Here is a 26,009-nt window from a genome sequence, read left to right on the forward strand (position 1 = left end):
AAGAAATTAATAATATAAAATATACTAAATCTATATTTAATGAAATTTTAATAAAAAAGCATAGTATTAAGATAACACTTATTATTAAGAAAAAAAAAAAAAAAAAAAAAAAAAAAAAAAAAAAAAAAAAAAAGAAAATTAAAATAAAAAAGATAAAGATTTATATATATTTACTATTAATATTAATCTTAATTATTTCTTACATATTTAACCCTCTATCTAATATTTATTATCTATTTTTAATTTCTCTATTAAAAATAAGGATTTTATTATAAAACTTAAACTACTAATTCTATACACTAAATCTTATAAGCCTATAAAATTTTAGACTTAGAGATATATTCTTATAAAGAGGAAGATAGCTATAAGATAAAATCTTAAACAGAGTTAAGAATAACTTTAAAATATAATAGATATATAACTTTACCTAGCTTCCCACCATTAATTAGACTAGTGGCTTAGCATATATCATCTTATAATTATAGATGGCCTTAGGCCTTCATAAAGCAGCAATTAGCTGCTGAGCATATATATATATATATTATATATTCGAATCTATTCCTAGGCCGAAGCCGAATCCCAGCTACGTTCTTGCAACCCCCGTCACACAAAACTACAACATATTTAAATACAAGATAAAGAGAAGAAACATGCCTTATTAAGATTAATTATTACTTATTAGAGAAGTTAGTTTAACATACTCAAAAGTCTTAAAAAAAATCAATCCTTACTTATATAATATATAAGGGATAAAAGCTGCAAAATTAATCTTAAAAATATCCTTATCTTAATATCTTTTTAAGAAATAATTAACTATTTAATTAATCTTATAAAACCAATTCATAATATAATAAAAGCTTCAGAAAGTATATCTTCTCATACTAGATTAATAATATAATAATAGCTTAATCTAAAAATTTACCTCTATAAATTCTAAAATAATAAGATTTTTAATATAGATATATATATATATTTAACTTCAAGTTTTTCTAATTAAATAGAATACTAGATATAAAATATTTACTAAGCAGTATATTATCTTAATCCCTATACTCTAAAGATTCCTATAATAAACTATTACTAAAAAATTATATACCAATTAATTAAGCAGCATTATATAGATAATTTTAATCTTATAATTTTTAACTTTTCTTAATACTATACTATAACTAGCAATTTTTATAATACTAGTTATTAAGATTATAAAGAAAATCCCAAATTCTTTTAAAAAATAATTATAAATAATTAAAAACTACTTCTTATTAGAATACTAATATTTTATATTAGAAATTAAGTTCTAATCTTATAAATAAATTAGCCAGCTTTACTTTATATCTTTTCCATATAATTACCATCTCTGCACTATTAAAGCACTCTTTCTTAACATATAATTATTAATTATTAATATATCAAAATCAGATAACCTAAGTAAATATAAATATAGTAACATTTATATATATAAACATTAAAGCACTACAAGAAAAACTAGAAAAGAATAAGAAGATTATATAATTAAAAACAAAGAACAGTCTTATAAAGATTTAGAACTTTATATCAAAAATCTTAGACTATAAGATTAATAATAGGGATTATTTAACTATAAATAACCTCAATTTAGCTCTTATAGCGCAGAGTGCCTTACTAATAATCTAAGCACTTAGTGTTAGAATATAGCCTATAAACTTAAACAGCAAGGTCTTATAGCCTATCTAATACCATTAATCAAAACTCAAATCATTCAAAAATATAATAAAAAAAAATCAGTATCTATTTTCTATTTAGATTTAATATATTTTTATTAAAATATATTAAATTCTATTATTTTATATATAAATTAATGCATATTAATTAGATAATTAAGTATTCTAATAAATTAAATTTAAATTTTTTATCTATACAAAATAATACTAGTTTATCTACTAAATTAGACTATTTATTATATAATAGAAAACCTCATCAGGCCTGACAAAAACCTCTGTCAGTCAGAGGTGTGGGTCTGACATGACCCATCACTACGTGCGAGAGGTGGTAGCGTGCGGGAGGCGGTGAAGTACTGTACCGCACACAGCGGGCGGGCTGAACGGCCCTTTGACTTCGGCGTGTCGGCTCTGCCCGGCGACAACTTCGCGTCTCCCATGGAAACAGATGGATAACCCATATACTAATCATGCTGAGAAGCAATCATGGCTGCTGGAGCTGTAGGATCAGGCGCAAAAAATGCGATGAAACAAAGCCTGTGTGCACCACATGCACGTCCCGGAACATCACCTGCCATGGCTACGGCAGCAAACCCGGTTGGCTGGATGGCGGCGAGCAGGAGAAACGCATTGCCAGAGATCTGAAAAACCAGATTGCTGATAATCTCCGGAAAAACAGAAAGAGGAGAAGCCCTCGCAACATACAGTCGTATGCAGGCGACTCTGCGCGGCACGGCAATGTCGCTGGAGTCATACATGGCTCGTTTGCGTTGAATACCAACCTGACAAAACCGCCGTTTTCTGCTCTTGCTGCCACCTCGTCTATGGTTTCTGAGCGTCTGACGAGCTACCGAGAAGCAGAGCTTATTATGCACTATATGGATGCTGTCTTCCCATTGCAGTTCCGATTTCATGCTCCAGACGCCAAAGGCCGTGGATGGCTGCTTTGGCTAATAGTCCAATCCGGTCCCCTATATCATGCGGCTCTCAGTTTGAGTGCCCTTCATCAGTCAATTCGAATGTCAGTTGAGTTTAGAAACAGCTATACTGAATTGGCCAATTATCATGCGCAAGCCCTGACAGATCTACGGCAATTTCTACAACGTATACAAGAAAACAATGACACCGATGAGAGAAGCAGAAAGATTGAAGTTCTTTCATGCGGTGTATCATTGATAAGTTTTGAGGTAAATTTATTCCTTTGATTTATATCCGATTCTTTTGAGTATATTGAGTTGGCTACTTGCGATGATACGGCCCTGCTAACCGATTGATTTACAGCTTTTCCAAGGTGGGACCAGTGATTGGCAATTGCATCTAAATGCACTGATCTCTATCCTACTCGGTGGACATGCTTCTTCCGTCATTGAGCTCCTGCGTGAAACTAGGCAGAGCAGTAATAGTCTGGGGGAGTCCTTAGCCTGGCAAGGGACGGCGCTGTCATTCCTCATTACAGTGATCCTGTGGTTTGACCTTCTCTCTTGCGCTTCAACCAACTGTGCACCGAGGATGCCTTACCGGTCACTTCTCGATGCAAACATCGTCGATATGTCAACCACCATGGGAGTTCGGAATAATGTCATGCGAGCCATTGGAGACATAGCTTCCTTGAGCGCAGACAATATCCTTGTCCATTCGCGTATCGAACCAAGTATCTTGATCGAGCGTCGTGCGATCGAACAATCCTTAAAGCGGGAGTTGGAAATCCTCGAAGATGAAGTTCCATTATCTCCCAGTACGTCCAAGCTAGCACCGCTGGAGCACATGGAGAAAGTTCGAGATGTTACTCGTGTTTTCGCTACAGCGGCTCTCGTTCAACTGGGTGCCATATTCCCCGGAAACGGATCGGGCGGTCACACCATACACGATGCCATAGAGCAGAACATGGCAGCAATCAAGAGCATACGCAACTCACAGGATGTACGCGGTCTCATTTGGCCCATCTGCATTTCAGGCTCAATGGCTCAAGATGAGCAGCAGCAGTTCTACGAGGCAACCATAAGATCCGCATTGAATGATACCCCACGCGACTTTGGTAATTGTACCACTCTGTTAGACATTTTGAGATGGTGTTGGGAGAAAAGGAACGAGTATTCGAGTTATGAGGTTGACTGGAGACATGCAATGGCCGATATAGGCACATGTCTCCTCGTGTGAGAGTACATAGCTGTCGGGGGAAGATGGTAATTATTTATTCTGCCGGTCCATGCTGATCATGTGAACTTTTGGGTATACAGCTGTAGTCTAAGAATTATAATATGTATATATGAACAATATCAACGGGATTAACCCCTAAGTCTGTCTTGACTTTATAGGCTGGTCTACGAGACCGATAGCTGCTTTTTTCAGCAATAGGTTCTGAATGCGACTTGTTATGCGTAACACTTCCTCGTCATGAAATCTTCTACCAGTGATCTGGATCGAGACAGGCGCTCCCTCATAGCGCAGTGGACCTTTTCCATCATCGTACAGACTCCTGTACCACTCATCTTTAGGATTCAGAGACGAAGCAGACATGGGAGGAAACTGAGACCAAGTGTCTGTCTTCTCGACTGTGCCAACAGGAATAATCGCAGCTGGAAAGTCCAGCGCATTGAATACACAGGTATATCCCCAATACCGAGATTCATCGTGAGCGGATGCAACGGATGCATTTGCTGGGCAAATAATGGCGTCAATATCATAAGTATTCCATTGATGGGCGTATAACGTGCGAAGTCTATCAAGCCTGGAATTTACCTGTTATTTATGACAAAGGGCGTCAACAATATTCACAAATAAGTACCACGGGGAGTTAATGAGAAAGGCACAGAATATGAAATACTTACATTCCAAGTATCCTCGACAGTGTAGCTTCTCACGGCCTTTTCGTCCAAGAGCCACTTCACGATTGACACAGCTGGCTCTTTACCCTCCTCTAGTCGCTGGTGATATTCCGCACCACCGTCGAGGAAATAAATCTCGTTGGTGATGTCGTAGATTTCCTTGTGCAAACTTGTATCCCAGTCGATAACATTATGACCATCATCTTCCAGGGCGGAGACTAAGTGCTTTAAAGCGCGCAAAATTGGAGGATGAGGTTGTACCACTCCATCGCACCAGATGACTCCGATTTTTAATTTCTGCGGCGTGGTAGTATTCGGTCGCCAAGGCATTTCGATGAGCGAAGGCTCGTACTTCCATGGCTCCTGATTCAACCCAGCTACGCAAAACAGCTCTAAATCTTCGATACACCGAGCTAGCGGCCCTACGACCCCGACGAGATTTTGCATGCCATCGCTGAGGCCAGAAAGCCCGCTGTGCGGCAGTCTGCTAATGGTGGGCTTGAAGCCATAAACTCCACAAAACGCGCTGGGTACGCGAATTGAGCCGCCGATATCAGTCCCAATGCCTAGGGGGCTTCCGCCCATTGCCAGAAGAGCCCCTTCGCCGCCTGTGCTTCCACCGCAAGTAAGGTTTGTGTTATGTGGGTTTGTCGTGCGCCCGAACAAATTCGAAACAGTTTCGAGAGCCATTAATGTCTGCGGATTTGTGGTTTTGACGTGAAACACGGCGCCTTGTTCTCGGAAGGTTTTCACAATCAATGCGTCCTCGTCACTGGCGTCGTTTGCCCAAGCAATTAAAGCCGAAGTCGCGGGTGTATCTTTCAGTTTAATATGTTCCTTGACGGATATCGGCAGGCCGTGCAGGATGCCCATTGGCTTGCCGTGTACGAGCATGTATTCATCTAGTTTGGCTGCTTGCTGGAGGGCTTCTTTGAATAGAATTTCAGAAAGGCAATTCGTCTGTCGAAATATTCACAGAAATTCATTAATACATTTGTCCCATTCCGCGTGGATGGCGTTCTTCTGTGCAGAGAGGGATGCTATGAAATGGGTGCTTTCTTTGCATTATCTTACAGCTTGATGCGCAATTGCTGCCCTCTTGCAGAAAGCTGCTGTGGTTTCCACCGCCGTCAACTTTTGCGTCTGTATCGCAGCCAGTATTTCCACCGCGCTGAGTTCAGTGATGGACAGCTCCCGGTCTGTCATCAACCCGCATGTTCTGGGAAGATCGACGACTTTCTTATTCTCCAATTGCTCTTTGGTGACGCGCCATTCTGGCGGGATCTTGTCGTCGATGGTCTGCTTTTTCTCGGCTGCGATATCCTGCCATGTCGGGTGCGGAGCAAGCATGTTCTCAGGGATCACTGAGCTGTGGCGCTCCGGGGAAGAAAACTGCTCGACACAATCAAGCGAGCGCAAGAACAGAAGGAGGGGTTGATCCGTAAAAACCCGCGAGATTTCTGATGCCTGATGCAGCCAAAGCTGCTGCTCTTATATATTATAACAAACGTCGTTAATGCTTGCTTCGATAGGCGCTTCGCCCGATAAGCACGCCTGGAAAGGCGAGCCGCGTGGGGTAGACCCGCCCGCAACGACCTTCCCCAGCCCAAATGGAAATGCGCGGTTGAGATTTTGTGCTACCAACTATTTGACAGTAGTAATACTTATCTTGTCAGCTCGCTGGTTAAATATTGAGTGACACCTGCACGAGTGTGTGCATCTCACAATGGGTGTCAACTACTGCTGAACTGGTGCTTGGATTACTACCACGAAACCCACAGGGAACTTCTCATTCGTCATACAACGCCACTTCTCATCGTCACTCCGATTTGCCATACGCGTTTCAGAAACAGCGCTGTAGAAGGGCTTTGGTTCATCTGTAAATCCCATTCTATCGCCGGAATGTCCTGTCCAGCACAGCAAGGACAGCCCTCCGAAGGATTCGCGAAGGAGAGACTCAACACGGTCAGGGTGTACAAACAACGGGGTATACGCCTACCGGATCGATCCGAAATTGTGGCTGAAGTACTAACTAGCGCTCACTAGGTCGTTATGATTATGGCACAGTGCACTCCATAACGGACTCGACACTGGTCTCTCATGTTGCCTTCATCATCAAAGACGAGGATGGCGAAGACACACCGGTAAACCTGCCATTGACATGCGTGCTGGGTAGATATAATCCTAGTGCCGACTATTCCACAATAGACGATGCACAGCTTCGTACTGAGAAAAACAAGTCACTTGTGGATGGGCCAGTAGAGGCCTATTTACATGGCAATGCCGCTTCTCTGTTGTACAAAGCAATAAAAGCCAGCGACGAGAATGGTGTGCGAGTGTGTATTACTTCCACAAAAGGTCTGTCTGCCTGTTGTCTGCATAGGATCCTAAAGAAGGCCAAGGCAGCAAAGGCGCGTGCTGACCTGCGAACTATATCCTACTTCTAGTGGATGGCGTTGTCCTTTTCCTAACACCGAACGGACACTCGTTGAACTATCGATCTGCGGTGCTACATGGCACGGCGAGGCTAGTGCCAAATAGCAACGCAGAGAAAAAGAGGTGGGCAATGCGCCTATTGACAAATCATATGTGGCAAGACCGATGGGATGGAACATATTCAGTTGCCCAATCGGCCATTCAAGGCGTGCAGGTGATAGAAGTGAGCATTCGCACTGCAAGTGCCAAAGTTCGAGCTGCAAACATTGGCGACTTCGACCCGGCTATCGTTCTAGGGCAATCACCAGGCTGGCAACAAAAGGCCGTCTGGTCGGGACTCGTACCGGTCTATGAAACCTTTGGCGAGCCGGTCCCGAGTGGAGTGATGGATGGCGTGGAGACAAAGAGAGCTGAAGACGAATTGTCTCAGGTGGAGAAATGGCGCTTGGAAAGAAATAAGCAGTCAAAAACATATGCCGAAGCTGCTGCTGCGGCCAGCTCGGTTGAACAGGATATGAGGGAGAGGGTCGAGAAATGGAACGACTCTCTCTCTCTCTAGGGCCTGTTTAGGTATGGAAAAATGATGCTTGAAATATAAATCTGCTCATACAATGCGGGCTAGGCGGCTGCATCAAGCGGCGTCTTGTCATATCCACGGTTTCTTGAATAGGAATGCTTGTCATTGTCTCTTAAGTAGCCTTGCAGAGGTATCGTAGAAAGTCTGCGAGGCGCCGAGGAAGCGTTATAGGAAGTATCCAAGGAGGAAGGGCTGCATAACCAATAAGCGCTCGCTCGTCCTGTGACATAGTCCCCTTCGGGCCCTTCCGCTAGTACCGTATTTCTGTATTATGGCAAGGGGTAGAATACGGAGCTAACTATACACAGACTAGTGCTTATGTCAGAGAGCTAACTTCAACCCGCTTGCTTTCGTCTCGCAGCAATTCTCATGAACCGAATGGAATGAAGGCAAAATGCCACCCTCCTCGACTGCCAGAAGCAGCCCGGCTTTCAGACGCCAGAAGCTCCGCAAGGGGACCTTCAGCTGCTGGGAATGCAAGACTCGCAAAATCCGTTGTGAATACGAGTCGCCATCTGATTCGGCATGTAAATCCTGCCAGCGACGGGGTGTACAATGTATAAGCCAGGAGTATATTGAGGTGAAACGAGATGGTTACGAGCACGTGGGAGAGCGTATCGAGAACGTTGAAGCCATGATTAACCGATTGATAGAGACAAAAAGAGGGGGGCATTTCCATCAACAAGTTCAGGATTTGCAAACATTGAAGTCCGCAACTTCATCATCAGATAAGACAGAATTAACGCAACGGACCAATTCCAGTCCTTCTTCATCCTCTATTCTTTCACGCAGTCAGCAAAGTTTGAACGAGTGCTTCTCACTTAGTCACTATTTACATTCAATCCTGCCAAAAGATACCGTCACTATGATGATATTTAGTCAGGGAAACTACTTTCAAATGCCAATCAACATGTTGCGTTGGCCAAAGAAGCAGTGCAACTCAAGGAATAAGCCCGAAAACTTGCTTGTACAATTCTCACGAAAACCCCCTCCAACAGCGCATCCCATCTTCTTCGCCCAGAAGCTTTACAGACTCGCTCTTTGCATGCAAAGACTTGATCCAACCACATTTTATGAAACCAAAAACAATCTCAAGGAATCTGTGGACGTTGCTTCGCGACGATTTGCTGAAATCGCGTCTAAGTATGTCACCTCTCAAGACATGCTAGTGGATAGCTTAGAAGGACTGGAAACATTGATGCTAGAGTCTGGCTATCTCGTTAGCATGGGTAATCACCGGGCTGCATGGCTTACTCTTCGTCGTGCTCTAGGCCTTGCTGAACTGATGGGCCTGCGCAAAACAAACGTGACCGATGATGACTCAAAGGAGTCGGTATGGTACTTGCTCAACTATTGCGATCGTTTCCTGTCAGCGATATCAGGTTTTCCATGCAATGGTTTTGATGATAACTTCGCGTCTGACAGTGTACTGGTCGGTAAAAAACCGGTAGAAAGACTAGCTCGTACTCATGCTGCTATTATGGGTCGTATCATTGCGCGAAATCTTAAGATGCAATCCCACAATGACAGTGCCCCTGCTTACGAAGTCTTGGATGATAACTACTCGCAAACTCAAGCTATTGATTGTGATCTACGGCAGGCAGCCAAGATCTTACCGACGCAGTCGTGGGCCATGCCAAACCTGCGCAATTCTGCAGCTGACCAGGATTTGATGGAAAAAACTTCTATGTTGCAAGTGCAAATGCATCAATATTATCTTTTACTGCTTCTCCACCAACCCTACCTATTGCGACCACTCCATTCCCAAAGAGCAACACGAGTTACTGACAGAGTCGACTACACATACTGCAAACTCAATGCCCTTTCAGCGAGTCGTGAACTTCTTTCCCGCTTTGTCGTCATGCGGGACATTCATCATTCAACCTCTTACCGTGGGATTGACCATAAAGCATGGATCGCGTCTGTAACCCTCCTTTTGGCTCATATTGATGGCAAACAATCATCAGCCAATAACAGCAATCTTTTAGCCCACCAAAGACCGCAGGATTTGGCCATTGTTCATAGATTAATTCAACGCTTGGATTTGGATAACTCTACTACCGAAAGTGCCCAGCAATTACGAACCCTCCTTCAAATTGAAGAAAATGCGGCCAACGGCGTAAAATATTGTTTTACGTGGGCCGACGCTAGTACTTCCGCAAAGAATGGAAAGGCTCTACCGTTATCAATACCATACTTTGGTACAATTTCGATATTATCATCGAGACTGGAAGCGTCTGAGACCTCGAATGCTTCTGTATCATTACAAGAAATTGAAACTTTGGGACCTAGTGTGATCGAATTACGGAGTGACAATTTCTTCGACGCTGCAACCTATAAAGCACCGGTTTGTGAATCCCTAGATTCATGCGACACTTTTTATGAAAGCTCCTTTTCGACGTCTGATGTTGTCCCATGTGGAGAACCCACTCCCTCCCTTTCACTAGATCCCTCAGATTATATATCCTTTACGACGGAACCTATGGTACAACAAAACCTAAGTCAAGGAGATGATGCAGATTGTCAAGTATATGACAACTGGGATGAGCTACAGGTGTGAGAGAAATATATTCAGGGAGATATTTTTATTCATTTGGCATGAAAATGCATGAATATCAAAGAAATGGTAATGGTAAATATGATACTCAGTTCTCATCAAACTAATGCTGTATATAATAATAACTCTCTTAAGGCAGCTCTCGCCTATAGTATGCGAGAACCTTAGAAACGCCCTACTCCCACTTAGGTGTATCGGTGAAAGCATATCCAGTCTTTGTTTGAAACCGCTCACCAGTGACCTCTGACGCTATCTTCCGGAGAGTCTCATTTTCTTTTGGCGAAACTGACACTGAAGCACTTGCTAGATTTTCGTCTAATCGGTGTGGTTTGCTTGTTCCTGGGATGGGAAAAATATCATCCCCTTGCGCGAGTAGCCAAGCCAGTGAGAGTTGGGCTGAAGTTGCACCCTTGGTTTTAGCCATCTCGGCAATTTTATCGAGGACGACCAAATTGTTGTTCAAATTCTCCTTGGAAAACCAAGGAAGTACCTTACGAGAGTCGCCGGGTCCACTGACGTCTTCAATCGTGCGGAATCTGCCAGTCAAAAAGCCGTTCCCTAGGGGACTATAGCATACCACTGCTACTCCGAGCTCGCGCGCTGTCTGGAGCAGCCGAATCTTGGGTGATTCGATATCGCGACAGAAAAGGCTGTATTCAATCTGGAGTGCTGTGATCGGATGGACGGCATGTGCTCGTCGCAGGGACTCGGCGCTGCATTCACTGATACCCAGGTATTTGATTTTCCCTTCATTCTTGAGTGCCACCAGACTTTGGACTGTTCTTTCCACTGGCGTCACCTTGTCAAGCCGATGAATGTAGTAGAGATCGACGTAAGGTAAACCAAGGCGCTTCAAGGATTTTCCAATGCACTCACGGCAGTACTCGGGTGTTGAGTTCATTGTGAATCTTCCGTCGGGGAGCGCCTGGATGCCGAATTTTGTCGCCAGGAAGATATCTTTTCGCTTTTCGGGATTCGCAGCAAACCATTTACCAAGTATCTCTTCGGAGTCGCCGTACTTGTCAGCTGGAGAAAAGAATGATCAGATGTTACCTCCAAATGAAAAGCGGGAGATGCCAAAACGCATATTACCTGTGTCCCAAAAGACCTGTCCTTTGCTATAGGCATGGTCCAACAATGCCAGGCGCTCGGCATCGGTCCCTGGCAGGTTGTAAGTCCCGCTAGCGTTCATGAGCCCGAAGCCGAGGCGTGGGAGCTCGGGACCAAGCTTTCCAAAGGCACGTTTGGGGATTGTGCTTGAAGAAGTCATTGTTGTGTCTTTGCCTCCTTGTTGCAGATACTGTAAAATGGAGGGGGGTAATTACCATAAATATTGTACTCTTTTTCCTGAAACAGGCTGCATGATGCCCTCATTAACTAAGCCGATAGACAGCGGAATTTACGGCGGAGATTCGTATACCCTACTATTGAGTCTCTGGTAATATACTACTATCATATTACTTGAAAGTTGCATGTCGTGTGGTGCTGTTCAGTTTCTCTGCATCATCCATGCTAGTTCCGCCGTTAAATCCGCCGTTAATACCGGGCAAAGCACTATACCTAAACAGGCTGTTTACAACCCTAACTTCCTTTATTGCTGTTCATTTGGATGTGAAAATGATGCCCGCAAGATTGGATACTGGTAGCATGCTTGCTACTACCTTGTTCTTCAAGCTTGGGATCCCTTAGTAATATGACTTATTCCTTATAAACATCGTCTTTTAGGTTTGACTAGGAGACCTAAATAAGTGAATTAATTTAGATAAAAGGGGTTATATTGTCTTTTGACCAGAGAGAAAACCGACTTTTAGTTATCAGGCAAGTTTGGATTAGCTTTGCAGGCATGCATTGGCGCGAGTGCACGCAACGGGCTAGAAAGCTCGTAGAGATGGAAGACATAAGTACAAAGGGAGTAGTTGCTTCCATGTTGCTTCCGCAGACTCGTTCACATATCTTATCTCGATAGTCTATTATGTTTAGTCTCACTCCCGCTTTGTAACATTTGCAATCCAGGATAAACATGATAAACAAAAACTTAGAAAGGGAACAGGATCAAAATGTATATAACAAACAAAAGAATATCAACATTAAGCTACCCAATCAGCAATCGTCTGTTCAAAATCGAGATTATATAACCATCCCAACTGAAATTCATCTTTCTCATTAGTGATACTATCCTGACCAGGCAGTCTCCTTTTGTCAATCATGGCGTTGAGTTCCAAAATCTTATCAACCCTCTGCTGTCTGCCTGTCTGCCACCTCTTCAATACAATACTGCTTCTGTCTGCGTCATCCTGTGCTGCACTGCGTCTTTGAAGTGCGCCCATGACGCCGGCAAAAGTGTAAATATCTTCAAATGCCTGGTTCACTCCTTGTCCAGCAGTGGGCGGAATTGCGTGTGCCGCGTCGCCTAGAATCACAACCTTTCCGACGGCTGACACCCATGAATCCAGTTTTGGCACAACATAAAATGGCCAAAGATTGATCTTATTCTCAGGGATATTGCTGACGGCATTAGCAACCAAGGGTGGAAACTCGGAAGCACCCTCGCGAAGAAAATCAATGCACCATTGCTTGTTTCTCAGCATGTCTGCCCAGCCCTCTTTGTTAAGGTCCTCGGTGAATCGCCGCTGCTTGCCAATAAGGACTTCACTGCCATCACGGAGTTGTTTGGCAATGACAAATGCGCCGTATTTGCTATTCATCAGTGTCACTGGCGTGTCGAAGTCGGAAGGAAGCTGTAGCTGTGCCGTTGGCACGGCAGCAGTCACTCCAATGCCCTTAGTGAAACGAGGTTCGATGTCGGGATGCAGGTACTTGCGGACCTGAGAGTGAATCCCATCAGCTCCGATGAGGAAGGAGGCTGAAGCTTGAGACTCGTCGGCAAAGGCCCATGTTACTTGCTCTTTCGTCTCCGACAATACTCGGCTAAACTTCTTGCCATACTCGATGGAGATCCCGTCTTTCTCCCGTATCAGCTCATGGAGAACGTCAATCAATTCATGGCGATATACTCTCAATGCTGGGTAGCCGTATTTTTCGGCTGAGCCGAACTCAAAGGTGTCAACTAGAGTTATAGCTTCGTCGGACTTGCGGAAATAGAGGGTGTCAAATGCATAGCTTCGTGGCTGCAGACGAGAGTAGGCACCAATTGCGTCAAGTATCTTGAGAGCATTCGGTGAAAGCATGATTGCGCCGCCAATGTCGAGAGTTGCAGGACGCGATTCGTAGATAGTTATATTAGTGAGTCCGTTTCTGTGAAGCGCAAGTGCAAGGGCGAGGCCTGACAGGCCGGCACCGACGATTGCGATCTTGGGCAAAGCTGCTGAAGACATATTCAAATTGATATGTGTATGAAAAGTTGTAATTAAGCAAACTTGTGTTGTCGAAATGAGTACCGAGATAGTTGCAGTTGCTGCAGTGAAGCGATGTTGATGTGGGTTGTGATTCAGCTTGGCCACGGATCGCGGGGGCTATTTATATGAATCATCTTGCATAGCCTCGTTCTTTTTACCACCAGATCCACACACTAATGATTTCTCAGCTGAGGATATTTCTCAGCTCGGGGGGCCGTACGCTCATGGTGTTGAGGGCTGAGGGTACAACTAAATCCGATAAGCCGAGCGTTCGATTAGTAAAATGTCGGGGATAAGAGAGCCGCTACCTGAATAGGAATCATCTTCCGCTTACCGCCGAGTGCGCCGGCAAGCATTACAAATATTAGCAGAGAGTAACATTAGCTACACGCTCGGGCTTAGGGCTGTTTGGTGTCTGTTTTGGCTTCAACAAGATGATTCTATACTTGGCTGGCATAGGGGTATATGCAAACTTGTACGATCAAAAAATAGCTCTTTATACATGTAGCCGCTAGTTATTCTGTAGCCTCTCAGTCAAGCACAATCCATTTTTCTTCTTGCGATGCCCCTTGCCTGTGTCTATTGGTACTATATCTGAGCACCGCACGTGTCTGGTCATCTTCTACGACCAGGCTCGGTCCTGTCACTCGTGATGCCGGCGATATGTAGGATATATCAAGGCTCGACGGGTTCGTTTCAACGGCAGATAATCTCTGCAATTCGGCTTCGGTTTCGACTTTGATTAGTTCGCTCGCCATGATTACAAGCAGATTAGAATCCCAAGGACCCTCTCGGTGCGGCCAGGCTACGAGGTTTCTCAACGCTTGCTGACGCAGAGATGCATCTGCGCATTTTATGCAAACATAGGTTAGTGCTGGTATGATGCCTATGTCTAACAGTAGAGTGGGCCGAGAGTGACTATCCGGACCATTCCTTTCGCAAAAACTATCTGCTATTCGCTCGGAGATGGTCACAAGCCCCCTAAATTCTTCCGTATATGAAGCATACGAGACGCCCTCCCTTTCGATGAAAGTTTCCAGCATCAGCTGGCATGTCTTCTGGTACAGGCGGATTAAATCAGTCGCACGCTGGCTCTCTTTGCATCCTGAACGAAGCAATCTTGTCTCGGAACGATTAAGCCGTTCCAAGAATTGTGCACACTCCGTGCGAAGTTTCTGTTGCTCTGCTTCAAAGTTCAGACGATTACTACGCAGTAACTGCTCCTCGGGGGATAATCGAGCAAATGAAGACACGACACGACATGATTTGTTGAACAAGCCATCCATATATCCTCGAGCCTCTGAAATAGTTTCGAATTCGTTGAAGAAATATTCGTCTTCCCTGGCTGGTGATTCTGCCAACAGAGGCTGGGAATTAGATACGTCAACCCCAAAAAATGTAGATTGGTAGTGTAGTCGCGTCATTGCCTCTACTAGAGAAGTTTCAATGTCTGCCGAAGAGTTTGAAGTCGATAAACGTGAAGACGGCGACGCGGGTTTCTGTTTCGCATCTAGGTTTACGTGAAGTTCCTTAATGATCGAGAGCCCCCATTGAAGATGTGCGAATGCAGGATCGTATTGACCGCGAAGTAGTTCAAAAAAGACAAACAAGAGGCAGCACGTCAGCAGGACCGCCGGCAGCTTTGGGTCGTTTGAATGCCGCCGCGCATTCAGGCAAGACAAAGCTCGAGTATACTGCTCGAGCGCAAACCGATGGCGTTCATTTGCCAGATTCTCTCGACTCAGCGGTGCCCCTCTTGCCCTCATGTCCTCATGTAACGTACTGAGGGCTACCGCAGCGTGAGTAACTGCTTGTTCGGCATGGCTCATGGGAAGCACGAGATGGTTCCATAAACGAGTGGCAAACAGGGTACTCATTTCTGGAACAGTCCATTTTTGGAAGAACGCGAACCCTCTTCGCTCATCAGAGCTGCGTCCCGGCAGCGGAATTGCGATTTGTTGCAGGGCAAGAGATGTGCTGGTGTTGGTCCGTTTGTCCTTTCGTAGATGAGCGAGACGATTCTCGTAACCGTCGCATTTCCAGCCAGCAGACAGACAGTTCTTACATGACACTGGTGTCTCGTCGCATTTAATATGCCTCAATCTAAGGAACGTCAGCATGCGGTCGCAAGGGGAAAGGATTTAGGCAGCCAGAAGTTGGAACCAACCGACAGGTGCGACATCCCGCACGGGAGCGTCTCGTGGAAGCTCTTTGCCTTGTCGCATTCATGTGTATATAGGAATTTTCTTGGCAGTGAATGAATTTACCTTGGCAAGCCACGACCCTAACTAAATATTTGATGTGGTGATCCCTGATTACTTTAGAAATGCACATTCATTAATAATTCAAGATATTGTTTTCCTTTCCCACCTTGCTTTTATTCCCTTCAATCCGTGGACGGAATATACAGTGCCTTCGCAGTAGTGTTAACACCCTTGTTTCGCGCTAAATACACCGCCGCTTATTCTGCCGGATAAATCAAAATCTAGACATTATCATTGGCTTGAAAACTTTACAAAGGCTAAATTAGGAAAGCGGTGGGGTATTATTTTTATTAGTAAGCAGGGGGTGTTAACACTACTGCACCCCCACTGTACGTATGCAAGCTGATGGACTTGCGGTCAACTAATCAACGTCGGCGATAAGAGCATATGGCCGATCGCGCCAATGTGTAACAAAACTACTCAGTCATTTATGCAAGAACATGAAAGCTATGGAAAAGCAGTTCCGAGGTCACTGCGATTTTAGCCAGTCATGTATTACCCACGGACTAGGGGACCGGCAATTGCATAGCGCTACGGCTTTAGAGCTCAGCATATCACTAGTCTGTGGCGAAATCCGTGAGATATGTCCATTGCAATGAGTAAATGACGCTGCATAAGGCAAGTAGTTATGCTCTGCGATTTCGACTTCGATTTTAATTCCTCATAAACTATACCAAGCGGACATTTCAGGTAGTGGTGTGAAATTTCCTGCATTCTTGGCGGCCATGCAGGACACAGAGATCAGCACTGCAGAGCTCGCTTTGAATCGAGCCAGGCTTTTCATTTTATTCCAGGTTCTAGGTACTCCGTATGTGTGAGTATCTCCTCAGTCTTGCACGTTGCTTTTTCCGCTTACGAGGTGCGTATCAGGGAGTACGATCATCGACGAAGCGAACATGAAGATATTTGCCAGGTTATTCGGTCCCTCACCAAAATCAGCATATAGATTGGATATAAGCCTTCAACAGTCACGCTGAAAGTGAGGCTTAGGGCAAGAAATGGAGCGTAGCGACTTGCCTAAAAGGGATGGTGGGTATTATTGGTATTGACTGCCGTACCGTACCGTAAGTACGTAGTTGCTTATTACGACGCCGTGGGATTCGATCACCCGCATGCATCCACCTCAGCATTAACCATCACATGCTCCCCTCGCCCCTGCTCTGAGTCTCACGACTCGGAGCAACGTATCTCACCATCACAAAAGGACTGCATTTCCATTCCTGCATCTCGCCCTGGACAATGACGGCTTCATGGTCGACGACAAAGCCCCTAACAGTGAAGCCGCCCCCGCAAAGGCCCAGCCGCCGCTGGCTGGCAAGAAATCGCGCCGTACGCTGTCCTGCCTCAGCTGTCAAAAGCGCAAAGTAAAGGTACGTGCGTTTAGTAAACCAACGAGGGGAAAACTCGTCCATTCTGATTGACAACTGACTGAACAACCTGGCGAAAAGTGCGATCGCGTGAAACCCTGTCGAGCTTGCTGTATGCGAGGCGTGCCGGCCGAATGCGACTATGGCACCACGAAACATGACCGAGGGTTTATTGACCAGTCGGACTTGATTGAACAGCTGCGCGCCAAAGTTAGGAGTCTGGAGCAAAAGCTCAATGAGCAGAACAGTGTACCACACGGGAGTGCTGCGGCTATTAGTGACGCGTCCGACAAGTCTTATGCCAAGACAAATACGGTGATAAAGACCGGGAACAAGAAAAACACAATAGAGGCATGTCAAAGAGACGGTGTAGTATCTTGTCGGCCAAGAATCTAACATGTTCCAGGTTTCCTCGGCAGCCAGCCTCCAAAAAGCACTGGCTGCGTCGCCGTCACCAGGGAGATTCTTCATGGAGGTGTTCGTCGGTGAACTGATCAATGCATTCGCCCCTGACCCATCAGACATTCACGGCAGAGTTTTCGATCTTCGCTCAGCGGCTGAAAAGCGGATATTCTCCCCGCTGCTAGCCGCAGGGTTTGACGCGACAGCTTTGATCTTTATTGGCCAGCGAGACCAAACCCAAAAATTTGTCACCGCAGGGAACAATCAATATCATCGAGTTTTGAAAATGTTGCAGAGAATTGTCAATGACCCTCAGCAATGCAAGTCGACAGAAGCTCTGACTATGGTCGTGCTTTTGACTGTGATTGAGGTTGGTAAGACGTTATTTAGTTGCTTAGAACGATTAATGCTACAGCCAGGATATGCTGACCGAGAGGCAGGCGTTTAATCAAAGCTCACCGGGTGCTATCTTGAAGCACCAGCAGGGTGGACTAGAACTTCTTCGGCTCCGAACACCGTACCGTCATCGAACAGGCTTGGAACAGTCCCTTTTTGTTGATCTTCGGATGTTCTGGGTTCGTTGTTACTTCGATATAGCAAAAGGTGCTGCCAGGGCTGACCAGGTTTAGGTGACGACTGCGATTTCTAACCGAAAGGCAACCTTTCTGGCTAGGAATGACTGGATGACGGTTCCATGGCCGGAGAATGGCCCCCAAAAAGATATACTCCATTTTCTGTTGGATATAGCGGTCGAGATTCCTGCATTCTTGGGTGATTACGACGCCTTCAAGTCTGCCCTATTTCACGACAAGCTGCCGCAGGACGAACTTATATCTATGCAGAACAAAATACAAGCCACAGCGATCACTCTAGATCAGCGATTACAGCTGTGGCATTCTATAAACGCGTCCACTTACGAACACGGGTACTTGACTGAACAGTCAGCAGAGGAATTTGGGAACGATAGTAGTGTCCCCCGTTTTCACTGTCGCGACGTGATTACTGGAGAAATAAGTCAGCCTCACGTTCTCGTGTATCCTGATTTGCTACTAGCCACCACCATGTGTCTATATCGCGCTCTGCGCCTCGTCATAGCTGGAGGTGATAGTGACGGATTCATCATGGTTTTGAGCCCTTCAGAGAGATACCAACTAGCTGTTGATATCTGTCGAAGTATACCGTATTATTTGCGTACTGTTCCTGGGTTTTTAGTGTCTCGCCTGATGTTTGTTCTGCGAGTGGCCTTTGACACATTTTCCGAAGGGACCATCGAGCGTGAGTTCATTCAGCAGCTGTTTGGTTATGTAGGAGAGAAGTATCACTTCCGCGTATTTGCGAACCAGTGCTCCGAATCCTCGACAGCGGTGCGAGCAAATCGATCAAGTAGCCCTTGAAAATGATATACATCTCTGGCTATTTTCTTGTACTTTGTAAGATTCTCTCAACAGGCGGCACGCAGTGGATATCCTGGTTCACGCATGGCGTGAAAATTCCGGTAGCTACTTGTGTTTACGGTTCATCTAACCGAATGATGAGATGACACAACGGTAACTATCCCGGTTTCTTGCAGAGTGTGGAATTCGTGATTCTGTATCTAGCTGTTGGATGGAAATAACCCAGCGACTGGCTATAACGCGATTGAGAGGGAAAAGCGTCGATGAGCTGGTCATCATAGCTCACAATTTTATCAGTATCTTCAAGAGAACGGAGCTTGAAATGCATAAGCCAAAGGATAACTCGTGCTAGCTAGAGTAGTGAGTAAAAATTTGATCTTGTACCTATTATCCATCCAAGAGTATTGTTGTATAGGTAGATATTTCTAATGTCTACTAGATATATGAAGGTCCAATTTTTGAGCTGCTTCGATCGTCGAACAAGCTAAAGGGCCCCACTTTTCCTTGCTTAGACTCCGATAGAGCTTTCGACGGCGTCATTCTCTCATTCAGCCACTTATATACACAGACAGTGACATTCTACTTGGTAATCTTCAGCGTGGACTATTTCGAGTAGGCCCCCAAAGCTATCTCCAGACATTTTATAACCCAAAAAAGATAGGAAGTAGTTAGGTCATTTATATGCAAGAAAGCTATTGGATGACGGACTCCTCTGCTCGAACGACAGAAAGGCCTTCCGGGTAACGGATGGTCCTTAATCCCCAGTCGAACAACATATTATACAGATCAACGTGGTTATAGATCACATCTTTCCATTTTTTCTCGCTGCGTTCGTGCTTGTAGAAGGATCCCATGCCTTTTATGTCTTTCTCGTACGCCAAGGTCAGATCAGCATGTAGTTTGCGTAGTTCATGCACTTGCGTCGGTGTCAACTTGTCTACTGGGAGGCCTAATTTGGCCTGGACCCAATCAAGATACCCCTCACAGACAGTTTTCTCATCACATCGGTGAATGTCATCACGAAGAGCACATCCTCTATCAATGAGCATTGTGAACTCGCCACCAATACACTTAAGCTTCTTGGAAATATGTCTCTGACAGAGAAGGCGGATTCTGCTTTTGACAAGTCCACACTTCGTAACGCAATTTATTTTCATACAGCCCTGCATAAATATGAAGTCAGCAAAAGACACATTCAGGTTGATTTTCTCTTTTTAAAAGAACTTCATCTTTACGTCTTATCTATCCTGGGACAATCACATACCGGGGGCGATTCCCATTTCGGGGGACCTTCAATCATCCAGAATTTCATAAAAGGGTAGAACTTCTTCGAGAGACTAGCTCCCTCTTTATCAGGATCAATCTCAACCCATCGCTTGACAGAATTATCATGTATTAGCGGGCCACTCTCGGGCTCCCAGCTCGAGGATTTTTCACACTTGTCATCTTGGCCGCAGGATACTTCTGCGATGATTTCTCGTGGACCAAAGGCTCTCTTATTATCGCATCGTACGAACCACTGGTGCAAGATCTGTCCACACAAAGTCACTATTCTAAACTTGCAACTATTCTCGGGTGGCTACAAACATTGGTCAGCCTTGAGAGCCTATTGTTCCTGGTGTGAGATGCGAAGCGAAAGTGACTCACGTCTTGGCCTTCGGGTAAAACAAGACCATGTCGGCGCCATTGTGACGGATATAATATGGATTTCCACTGGCGAGTTTCTGGGTCGTATCGATTCTTCCGCTCTTTAACTATTCCCAACCATGTGTTATATCCATATTTTTCTATTCGGTAAGCCTCTTCGGCATCCTCCAAAATCAGTGTCCGAACAAGTTCAATATTCCTTGTCCTAATGCCTAGAATATCCAGTTTTGTCTTAGCTAATGCCATCAACAATGCCGAGGTGGAGGGAAATCGACTCTTCTTCCGTTGAAATATCTTTCCTGGAATGGCCGCCCCGTACACTAGCTTTCCTGCGTCTTTCCTAGGTATTATTATACCGTGATTGAACAGGAACACATCTTGGCCAGTCGCAGGACTTGTGTAGGATTTGACGGATATCGCTGACCCAGGGTTTGCGTTTAGGACGGTTTGAAGCAATCCATTCAACTCTACGTCGTCCAGATTGCAGTCATTGTTGTCATTGTATTCTTCGTCTTCCTCTGACTGGTCTTCTGTTGAATCAATGTTGCCGTTCCTGCCGTGCCCTATCATCTTATTTCTTTGTATATAGTCCTGTTCGTTATTGAATTGCCCTGATGCAGATTGGGCAGTTGTACAAGCTGCGTGTAGATTAGACACATTTGAACTTGGTAGCCAGCTTTTTCCACGCTCTTGGCTTGGTATTCTGTATGGAGAAAATGGCTGTTCCAAAGCAGACCTGACAGGTTGTTTCCCCTTGCCATTAACTTGGTTTGCGTCACGAGTTCGGTCAATATTTCCCTCCAGCAAGCTGATATCTATGACGGCGGGCCGCATAGGCTGCTTGCCCTTGCCTAACACTGTGGTTCCTTCGCTGAGGTGCTCGGCACTTGCTTTTGTTTGATCTGCCTCCATTAACGAGGACCCAAGGACACGTCTAATCAATGCATCAAGCTCCACGTCGCCCTCCGCTCCGATATCCCCGTTGGCGGCTATCTGGCTGCTCGATGACGCTTGATCAACCCGATCAGGTTTCGGATTTTCCGCTCCTTTTGAACTTGCACTACCGGAACCTGTGTCAACGCTGGCAGATTCTGTTGCTCGGTGAGACAAAAAAGGATTTCGTGATGATTCCCCCATCTCAAAGCTGAGATTATCCCTGACGCTTCTTGGCTTTGGAAGGGATTTGTTTGGAAGCGTCATTGTCGATATTTGGTTTTGTGGAGCCTTATAAGCACTGGAGAATATCTCTATCCATCGGGAAGGCTGAAGAGACTGATGATAAGCCATGGAAGAGACGTCCATTATATCGTTACTTTCATATTTATTCTTTGTCCCAAGTTGCTCGACTGGATAATCATTCGCAAAATTGCCTTGGAATGACTCCGAAGGTTCATGCGATGATTCAGCAATATAGGAGAGGCAAAGGAAAAGCGTTTCAGCCATAATGTCGTCTCAAAGAATGTACTTACTACTTCAGTGATTGGTACGAACAAGCTAATATCTCATACACCTGTAACCCGAAGAGGATATAAGAGACATAAACGAGCAGCCATATATATCATACATGCGGCCATACTGACTCATAACTGTGATACATAACTACCTACCTAGGTAGGTCAAATTGGGGGTACTCTGCTGTTGGTAGATACTTGCATACATGGGACCTGCTCTTTTTGCCACAAATTGAGAAATGGTTACACTGTACTTGTGATTATACGTTTACCGGTGCTTATGTTTTCAAGGCATTTCGGAGATGAATAATCAAACAAGATGATGGACATGGGTAGTATCCATGCTTGCCTAGCACCTGGATGGTTTCTTGCAATGATTGCGAACATACTTGATGAACATTTATCAATAAGCATGTACATTAAATATGACTAGTTCGAACAGGAAAAAGGAAGAAATCATCGACATAATCCAAATATACGTGATTTGCTGCCTTGTCTCTGGTTGCCTCCTGCGTTGAGACGGCAGCTCCTACAAGGCTTGACTTCACAGAGCCGTAGCACTGCCATGAAGCGATTACCACTGTAACACCGAAAAGTGCCTAGGTAGCACAATGTATCATTCTGCATAAATTTCTTTTTGCGCCATGTATAGGTACTATCCAGTCGTATTTTGAATTGTTACCCTTATCCCGTAGTTTGTCTTGGAATTTCGACTAAGACAACGACTGAATGAACTTAAGACTTAGGGCTTACGGATTCTGAAGCTGACCTTAAAGAAATGAGACGTACAGTCAATACGAACTTCGTGAGTCATTGGCAAGGTTCATTCAGACCTAAGCGTCTGCAGGACTGTCTATGAAACAAGCAAGAATCATAAAAATTAAATAATATAAGAGTAATCATTCACGGGCTTAGATTATGTTGTTAGTAAAGTACATAAACGATAATTGTTTAATTAAGCATTATCCATGTATTCATCCACGTATTTGATAAGACGACTTCTAGGGTTTCGGTTGCATAATGAATCATACAACAGCCCTTTTATATCTAGAGTCCTTCCAAGATCTAGTATTCTGTTCCAATTGAAATTTAATTTTCAACTTCAAAGACTGTTTCAGTATATACGGAGCTCCGAAAGTGCTACCGAATATCTAGGTAGGGGTATCAACTAGGAACTCGCAACTCCTACTCATCCGATTACCCGATAGGCAAATCTGGAGTCTGATACGTATTTATTGAAGGTGATAAATTCAATAAATACTAACTAGCCGAGCAGAATGTATCAGCATCATAGCGACTTTCCGTACTGCGAATGAGAAGAGGGACAAGTAATTAGAATTGTGTAACATGGCTAAATACCGACAAATGTGTCGTTGGAGAAGACTCATTCGTGTGAGCAATGCATGGAGTTACAATCAGTAGTAGAGGCGAAGGTACATAAAGTATTTCCTCTCCAGCACTGTGGCCATTGCTCAAATACTTATATGAGTGACTAATATAATTTTAACAAGCACCACGATGGGTGATTCTTCAGTCACAGCACAAATCATATCGAAAAATATCAATTCCGATCGCGACACCGGGATTAGATGCCAGAAAATCATTCACATCTACAAGTGCGGGTACATAAATCCACCAACAATTGCGCGATGTCCTGCGCATCTGGATACCACGAAATGGGCATGCCAGCATCCCACCAGGATCTTACAATACATATCTGTTGATTGCACTGGCGTTAGCAACCCATGCGAACATCACACTCACAGGCCACAGCCAACGCAGGGTGTTAAACGTGCAAATTTCAAATCATACTTCGATTACCTCGCTGCCAAATGGCAAGTCTCCGGCCACTGTCGACAAGTCTGCTACACGAATCGTTCATGCGGCAAGATACACTTCTATGCACTGGATTGCCGGCGAAAAAGAGCTCGACCACGGCGTGACCAGTCTTGTTGTGGCAAACGAGAATGGATTGTAGATACTGCGGATGAGAAGTGCAAGCATCCTGAATGTGTGGGCCAGAAGGCTAAATCAAAGTGGTGGTCAAAAATCACGAATTGTCTTTAATAAGTGTTGGTGATATAAAATCAGTGAGTCGAACTTGTTTATTTAACTCAAGTAGGCTATAACAAGATCTCATATTTTTGATGCTACCCAGGTGATATATATCACCCAGCGTCACCTCACAGTCCTATATGACAAAAAGAAACCACACATGATGCTCAATGAGGAGCAGTTGCTGCAGGGATGTAGGTCATCCTTCACAGATTTCACAAATCTTCCCTCAAATCTTCTGTCTCTTGCACCAAAAACCAGTTTCCAGCAATGGGTTTCTGCAGCTTGGCCGCTTTCACGAAATCATTGATCTCAAAGCCCACTCGTGCTGACGACTTTTTCTCTAGATACCTGTCAAACTCTTCCGGAAACTCATAGTAAAAAGGTTGATTAAACAACAGTTCGACGTAACGATGCGCTGGTCCAGGTGGCGGTGAAGGTCCGACATATTCCGCTTTGGCAGGTTCGCTGGATTTTGGGGGCAACAGCTTTCCGGTTTTCCTATTTAGGCCAAAATTAGGCTGGTACCAATGCAAGAAAGGAACTGTGGTGCCGTTTCGGGGAACGTCGAGATCAATCATGAACACAATATAATGGGAAGATGAAGTCGATGTTTCCGCGAAGAGGAAGGAGGAATCGACGTCATCGATTAGGAACTTGAGGTCCAAGCGCGGTATACTCTGAGTATCTATATGTGCATAGTGTGTTAATAAAGCTCTTTTCAATCTGATAAATTTTCGGTTTCGATTTTGCGCGGATGTAGATGAATGTGAGAGAAGAACGTCCAAAGTCTTACCAGCTTTTTCGAGCTTATTGCCATTGTCTGCCCTGACCCTATTTCCAAATTTGACACCCAGCTTGTTTTCTGTCGATGGTTCAAAGCCTGGCGGTGTCTGGCAGTGAGCGATGCCAGCGGCAAGAAGGAGCGTCAAAATGGTCCTCATCAGCATTTTGCGCCTGGGTAGTCAGCGACTAGGATAACCACTCTAAGAAAGACGCGAGGGAAGTGAATGCAAAATGAAACAGATGAGATGCGAAATGCGTGTAGGAAGGTAAAAGCTATGTTCTATTTGAAAAGCTTTGGCTTTAGGTACATCGTCATGCAATAGCTCCCCCACTTATCACAATCATCAATATGCTTATTGGCTGTACCATGCAGCAAGTTCGTAAGTATCTCTCATTTTCGAGGCAGACGGCTTGTAAATTCTCATGGGTATTGGCTAGCTACAAATGAACGATTAATATTTGCGTCAGAGAAATAATATCAAGTAGGATTTAAATTTTGATTAATATGGAAATCGGCTCGGCCCGAGCGCCATGCCACGATCGATCTAAGGCGACCGCGGTACCGGCCTCCTACGTCATTGGTCAACCTGCGTTTACTTTGAATTTATTATTATCTTCAAGGCATGGACAATAGTTCGAAATATTATTATTCTGCATTATTTGGGGAATTCTGAGTCCAAACATGTCGATATACTAGCCAGCACGATATATATTGTGCACTACATGAATATCTAGGCCTTGAGTCAACGTCTTTTACATATAGCCCAGAAGCTCGAGATTAGCTTCTGCCAACCGTTTATTGTTCACTCAATGCTAACTTAACTAACTTAACGAACTACTAACTAAGAGCTTTTCAACTGAGTCAGGCAGTGCAACAGTCAGCCCTAAACTATGCATGATCTTGGACAGGCGCAGGAACAAGACGCCCTGTATGACTCACGCCGAGATAATTCCCGTGCCTACCACGCCATTCCAGCACTTTAAAGAATTTACTTGACGTCAAAGGCTACATGACCCCTGCATAAGCTCGATGCCAGGATCTCAAATGACTCACGAGGCTCATGCGATTGATTCTGCCGGGCGGCGGAGGCAGTGGCTGACAGCGCCGTGCACAGCCGTCTTTCCGTTGCACGGCCACCTGACCCTCGACCAACCATCGATGGATGACCCGTGCTACTCACTATGTGTATCGAGA

The 26,009-nt window shown here is 44.7% G+C and overlaps 9 protein-coding genes across 9 annotated transcripts, besides 1 other annotated feature; 4 read left to right on the top strand and 5 right to left on the bottom strand.

Annotated features, from left to right (window-relative positions):
- Nucleotides 1-608: part of a repeat region (Identified by RepeatMasker using a combination of RepBase library and repeat library created with RepeatScout) that runs on past the window's edge.
- A 1,559-nt stretch (nucleotides 609-2,167) lies between these two features.
- On the top strand, nucleotides 2,168-3,854 carry UA08_03949 (hypothetical protein; the record flags this gene model as incomplete). The annotated part of the gene is made up of 2 exons (XM_020266329.1): nucleotides 2,168-2,884; nucleotides 2,979-3,854. The coding sequence occupies 2 exons, from the start codon at nucleotides 2,168-2,170 to the stop codon at nucleotides 3,852-3,854; spliced, it is 1,593 nt and encodes a 530-aa protein (XP_020120583.1).
- A 135-nt stretch (nucleotides 3,855-3,989) lies between these two features.
- UA08_03950 (hypothetical protein) lies at nucleotides 3,990-5,872 on the bottom strand (the record flags this gene model as incomplete). The annotated part of the gene is made up of 3 exons (XM_020266340.1): nucleotides 3,990-4,436; nucleotides 4,526-5,482; nucleotides 5,597-5,872. The coding sequence occupies 3 exons, from the start codon at nucleotides 5,870-5,872 to the stop codon at nucleotides 3,990-3,992; spliced, it is 1,680 nt and encodes a 559-aa protein (XP_020120584.1).
- A 552-nt stretch (nucleotides 5,873-6,424) lies between these two features.
- UA08_03951 (hypothetical protein) lies at nucleotides 6,425-7,517 on the top strand (the record flags this gene model as incomplete). Its single annotated transcript, XM_020266351.1, has 3 exons — nucleotides 6,425-6,509; nucleotides 6,569-6,880; nucleotides 6,970-7,517. The coding sequence occupies 3 exons, from the start codon at nucleotides 6,425-6,427 to the stop codon at nucleotides 7,515-7,517; spliced, it is 945 nt and encodes a 314-aa protein (XP_020120800.1).
- A 412-nt stretch (nucleotides 7,518-7,929) lies between these two features.
- On the top strand, nucleotides 7,930-10,095 carry UA08_03952 (hypothetical protein; the record flags this gene model as incomplete). The annotated part of the gene is made up of 1 exon (XM_020266362.1): nucleotides 7,930-10,095. One exon carries the CDS (start codon nucleotides 7,930-7,932, stop codon nucleotides 10,093-10,095), a length of 2,166 nt encoding a protein of 721 aa, XP_020120799.1.
- A 172-nt stretch (nucleotides 10,096-10,267) lies between these two features.
- UA08_03953 (hypothetical protein) lies at nucleotides 10,268-11,362 on the bottom strand (the record flags this gene model as incomplete). The annotated part of the gene is made up of 2 exons (XM_020266373.1): nucleotides 10,268-11,118; nucleotides 11,185-11,362. The coding sequence occupies 2 exons, from the start codon at nucleotides 11,360-11,362 to the stop codon at nucleotides 10,268-10,270; spliced, it is 1,029 nt and encodes a 342-aa protein (XP_020120802.1).
- Nucleotides 11,363-12,179: 817 nt separating this feature from the next.
- Nucleotides 12,180-13,427, bottom strand: UA08_03954 (hypothetical protein; the record flags this gene model as incomplete). Its single annotated transcript, XM_020266384.1, has 1 exon — nucleotides 12,180-13,427. The coding sequence occupies one exon, from the start codon at nucleotides 13,425-13,427 to the stop codon at nucleotides 12,180-12,182; it is 1,248 nt and encodes a 415-aa protein (XP_020120801.1).
- A 3,535-nt stretch (nucleotides 13,428-16,962) lies between these two features.
- Nucleotides 16,963-18,875, top strand: UA08_03955 (hypothetical protein; the record flags this gene model as incomplete). Its single annotated transcript, XM_020266395.1, has 5 exons — nucleotides 16,963-17,082; nucleotides 17,161-17,394; nucleotides 17,486-17,851; nucleotides 17,922-18,056; nucleotides 18,111-18,875. 5 exons carry the CDS (start codon nucleotides 16,963-16,965, stop codon nucleotides 18,873-18,875), a joined length of 1,620 nt encoding a protein of 539 aa, XP_020120796.1.
- Nucleotides 18,876-19,567: 692 nt separating this feature from the next.
- UA08_03956 (hypothetical protein) lies at nucleotides 19,568-21,965 on the bottom strand (the record flags this gene model as incomplete). Its single annotated transcript, XM_020266406.1, has 4 exons — nucleotides 19,568-20,008; nucleotides 20,140-20,406; nucleotides 20,523-20,734; nucleotides 20,879-21,965. The coding sequence occupies 4 exons, from the start codon at nucleotides 21,963-21,965 to the stop codon at nucleotides 19,568-19,570; spliced, it is 2,007 nt and encodes a 668-aa protein (XP_020120795.1).
- A 2,278-nt stretch (nucleotides 21,966-24,243) lies between these two features.
- On the bottom strand, nucleotides 24,244-24,978 carry UA08_03957 (hypothetical protein; the record flags this gene model as incomplete). The annotated part of the gene is made up of 2 exons (XM_020266417.1): nucleotides 24,244-24,716; nucleotides 24,825-24,978. The coding sequence occupies 2 exons, from the start codon at nucleotides 24,976-24,978 to the stop codon at nucleotides 24,244-24,246; spliced, it is 627 nt and encodes a 208-aa protein (XP_020120798.1).
- Between the last annotated feature and the right edge of the window lie 1,031 nt (nucleotides 24,979-26,009).

Source organism: Talaromyces atroroseus, assembly GCF_001907595.1.
Source record: "Talaromyces atroroseus strain IBT 11181 chromosome Unknown scaffold_4, whole genome shotgun sequence".
NCBI lineage: Eukaryota > Fungi > Ascomycota > Eurotiomycetes > Eurotiales > Trichocomaceae > Talaromyces > Talaromyces atroroseus.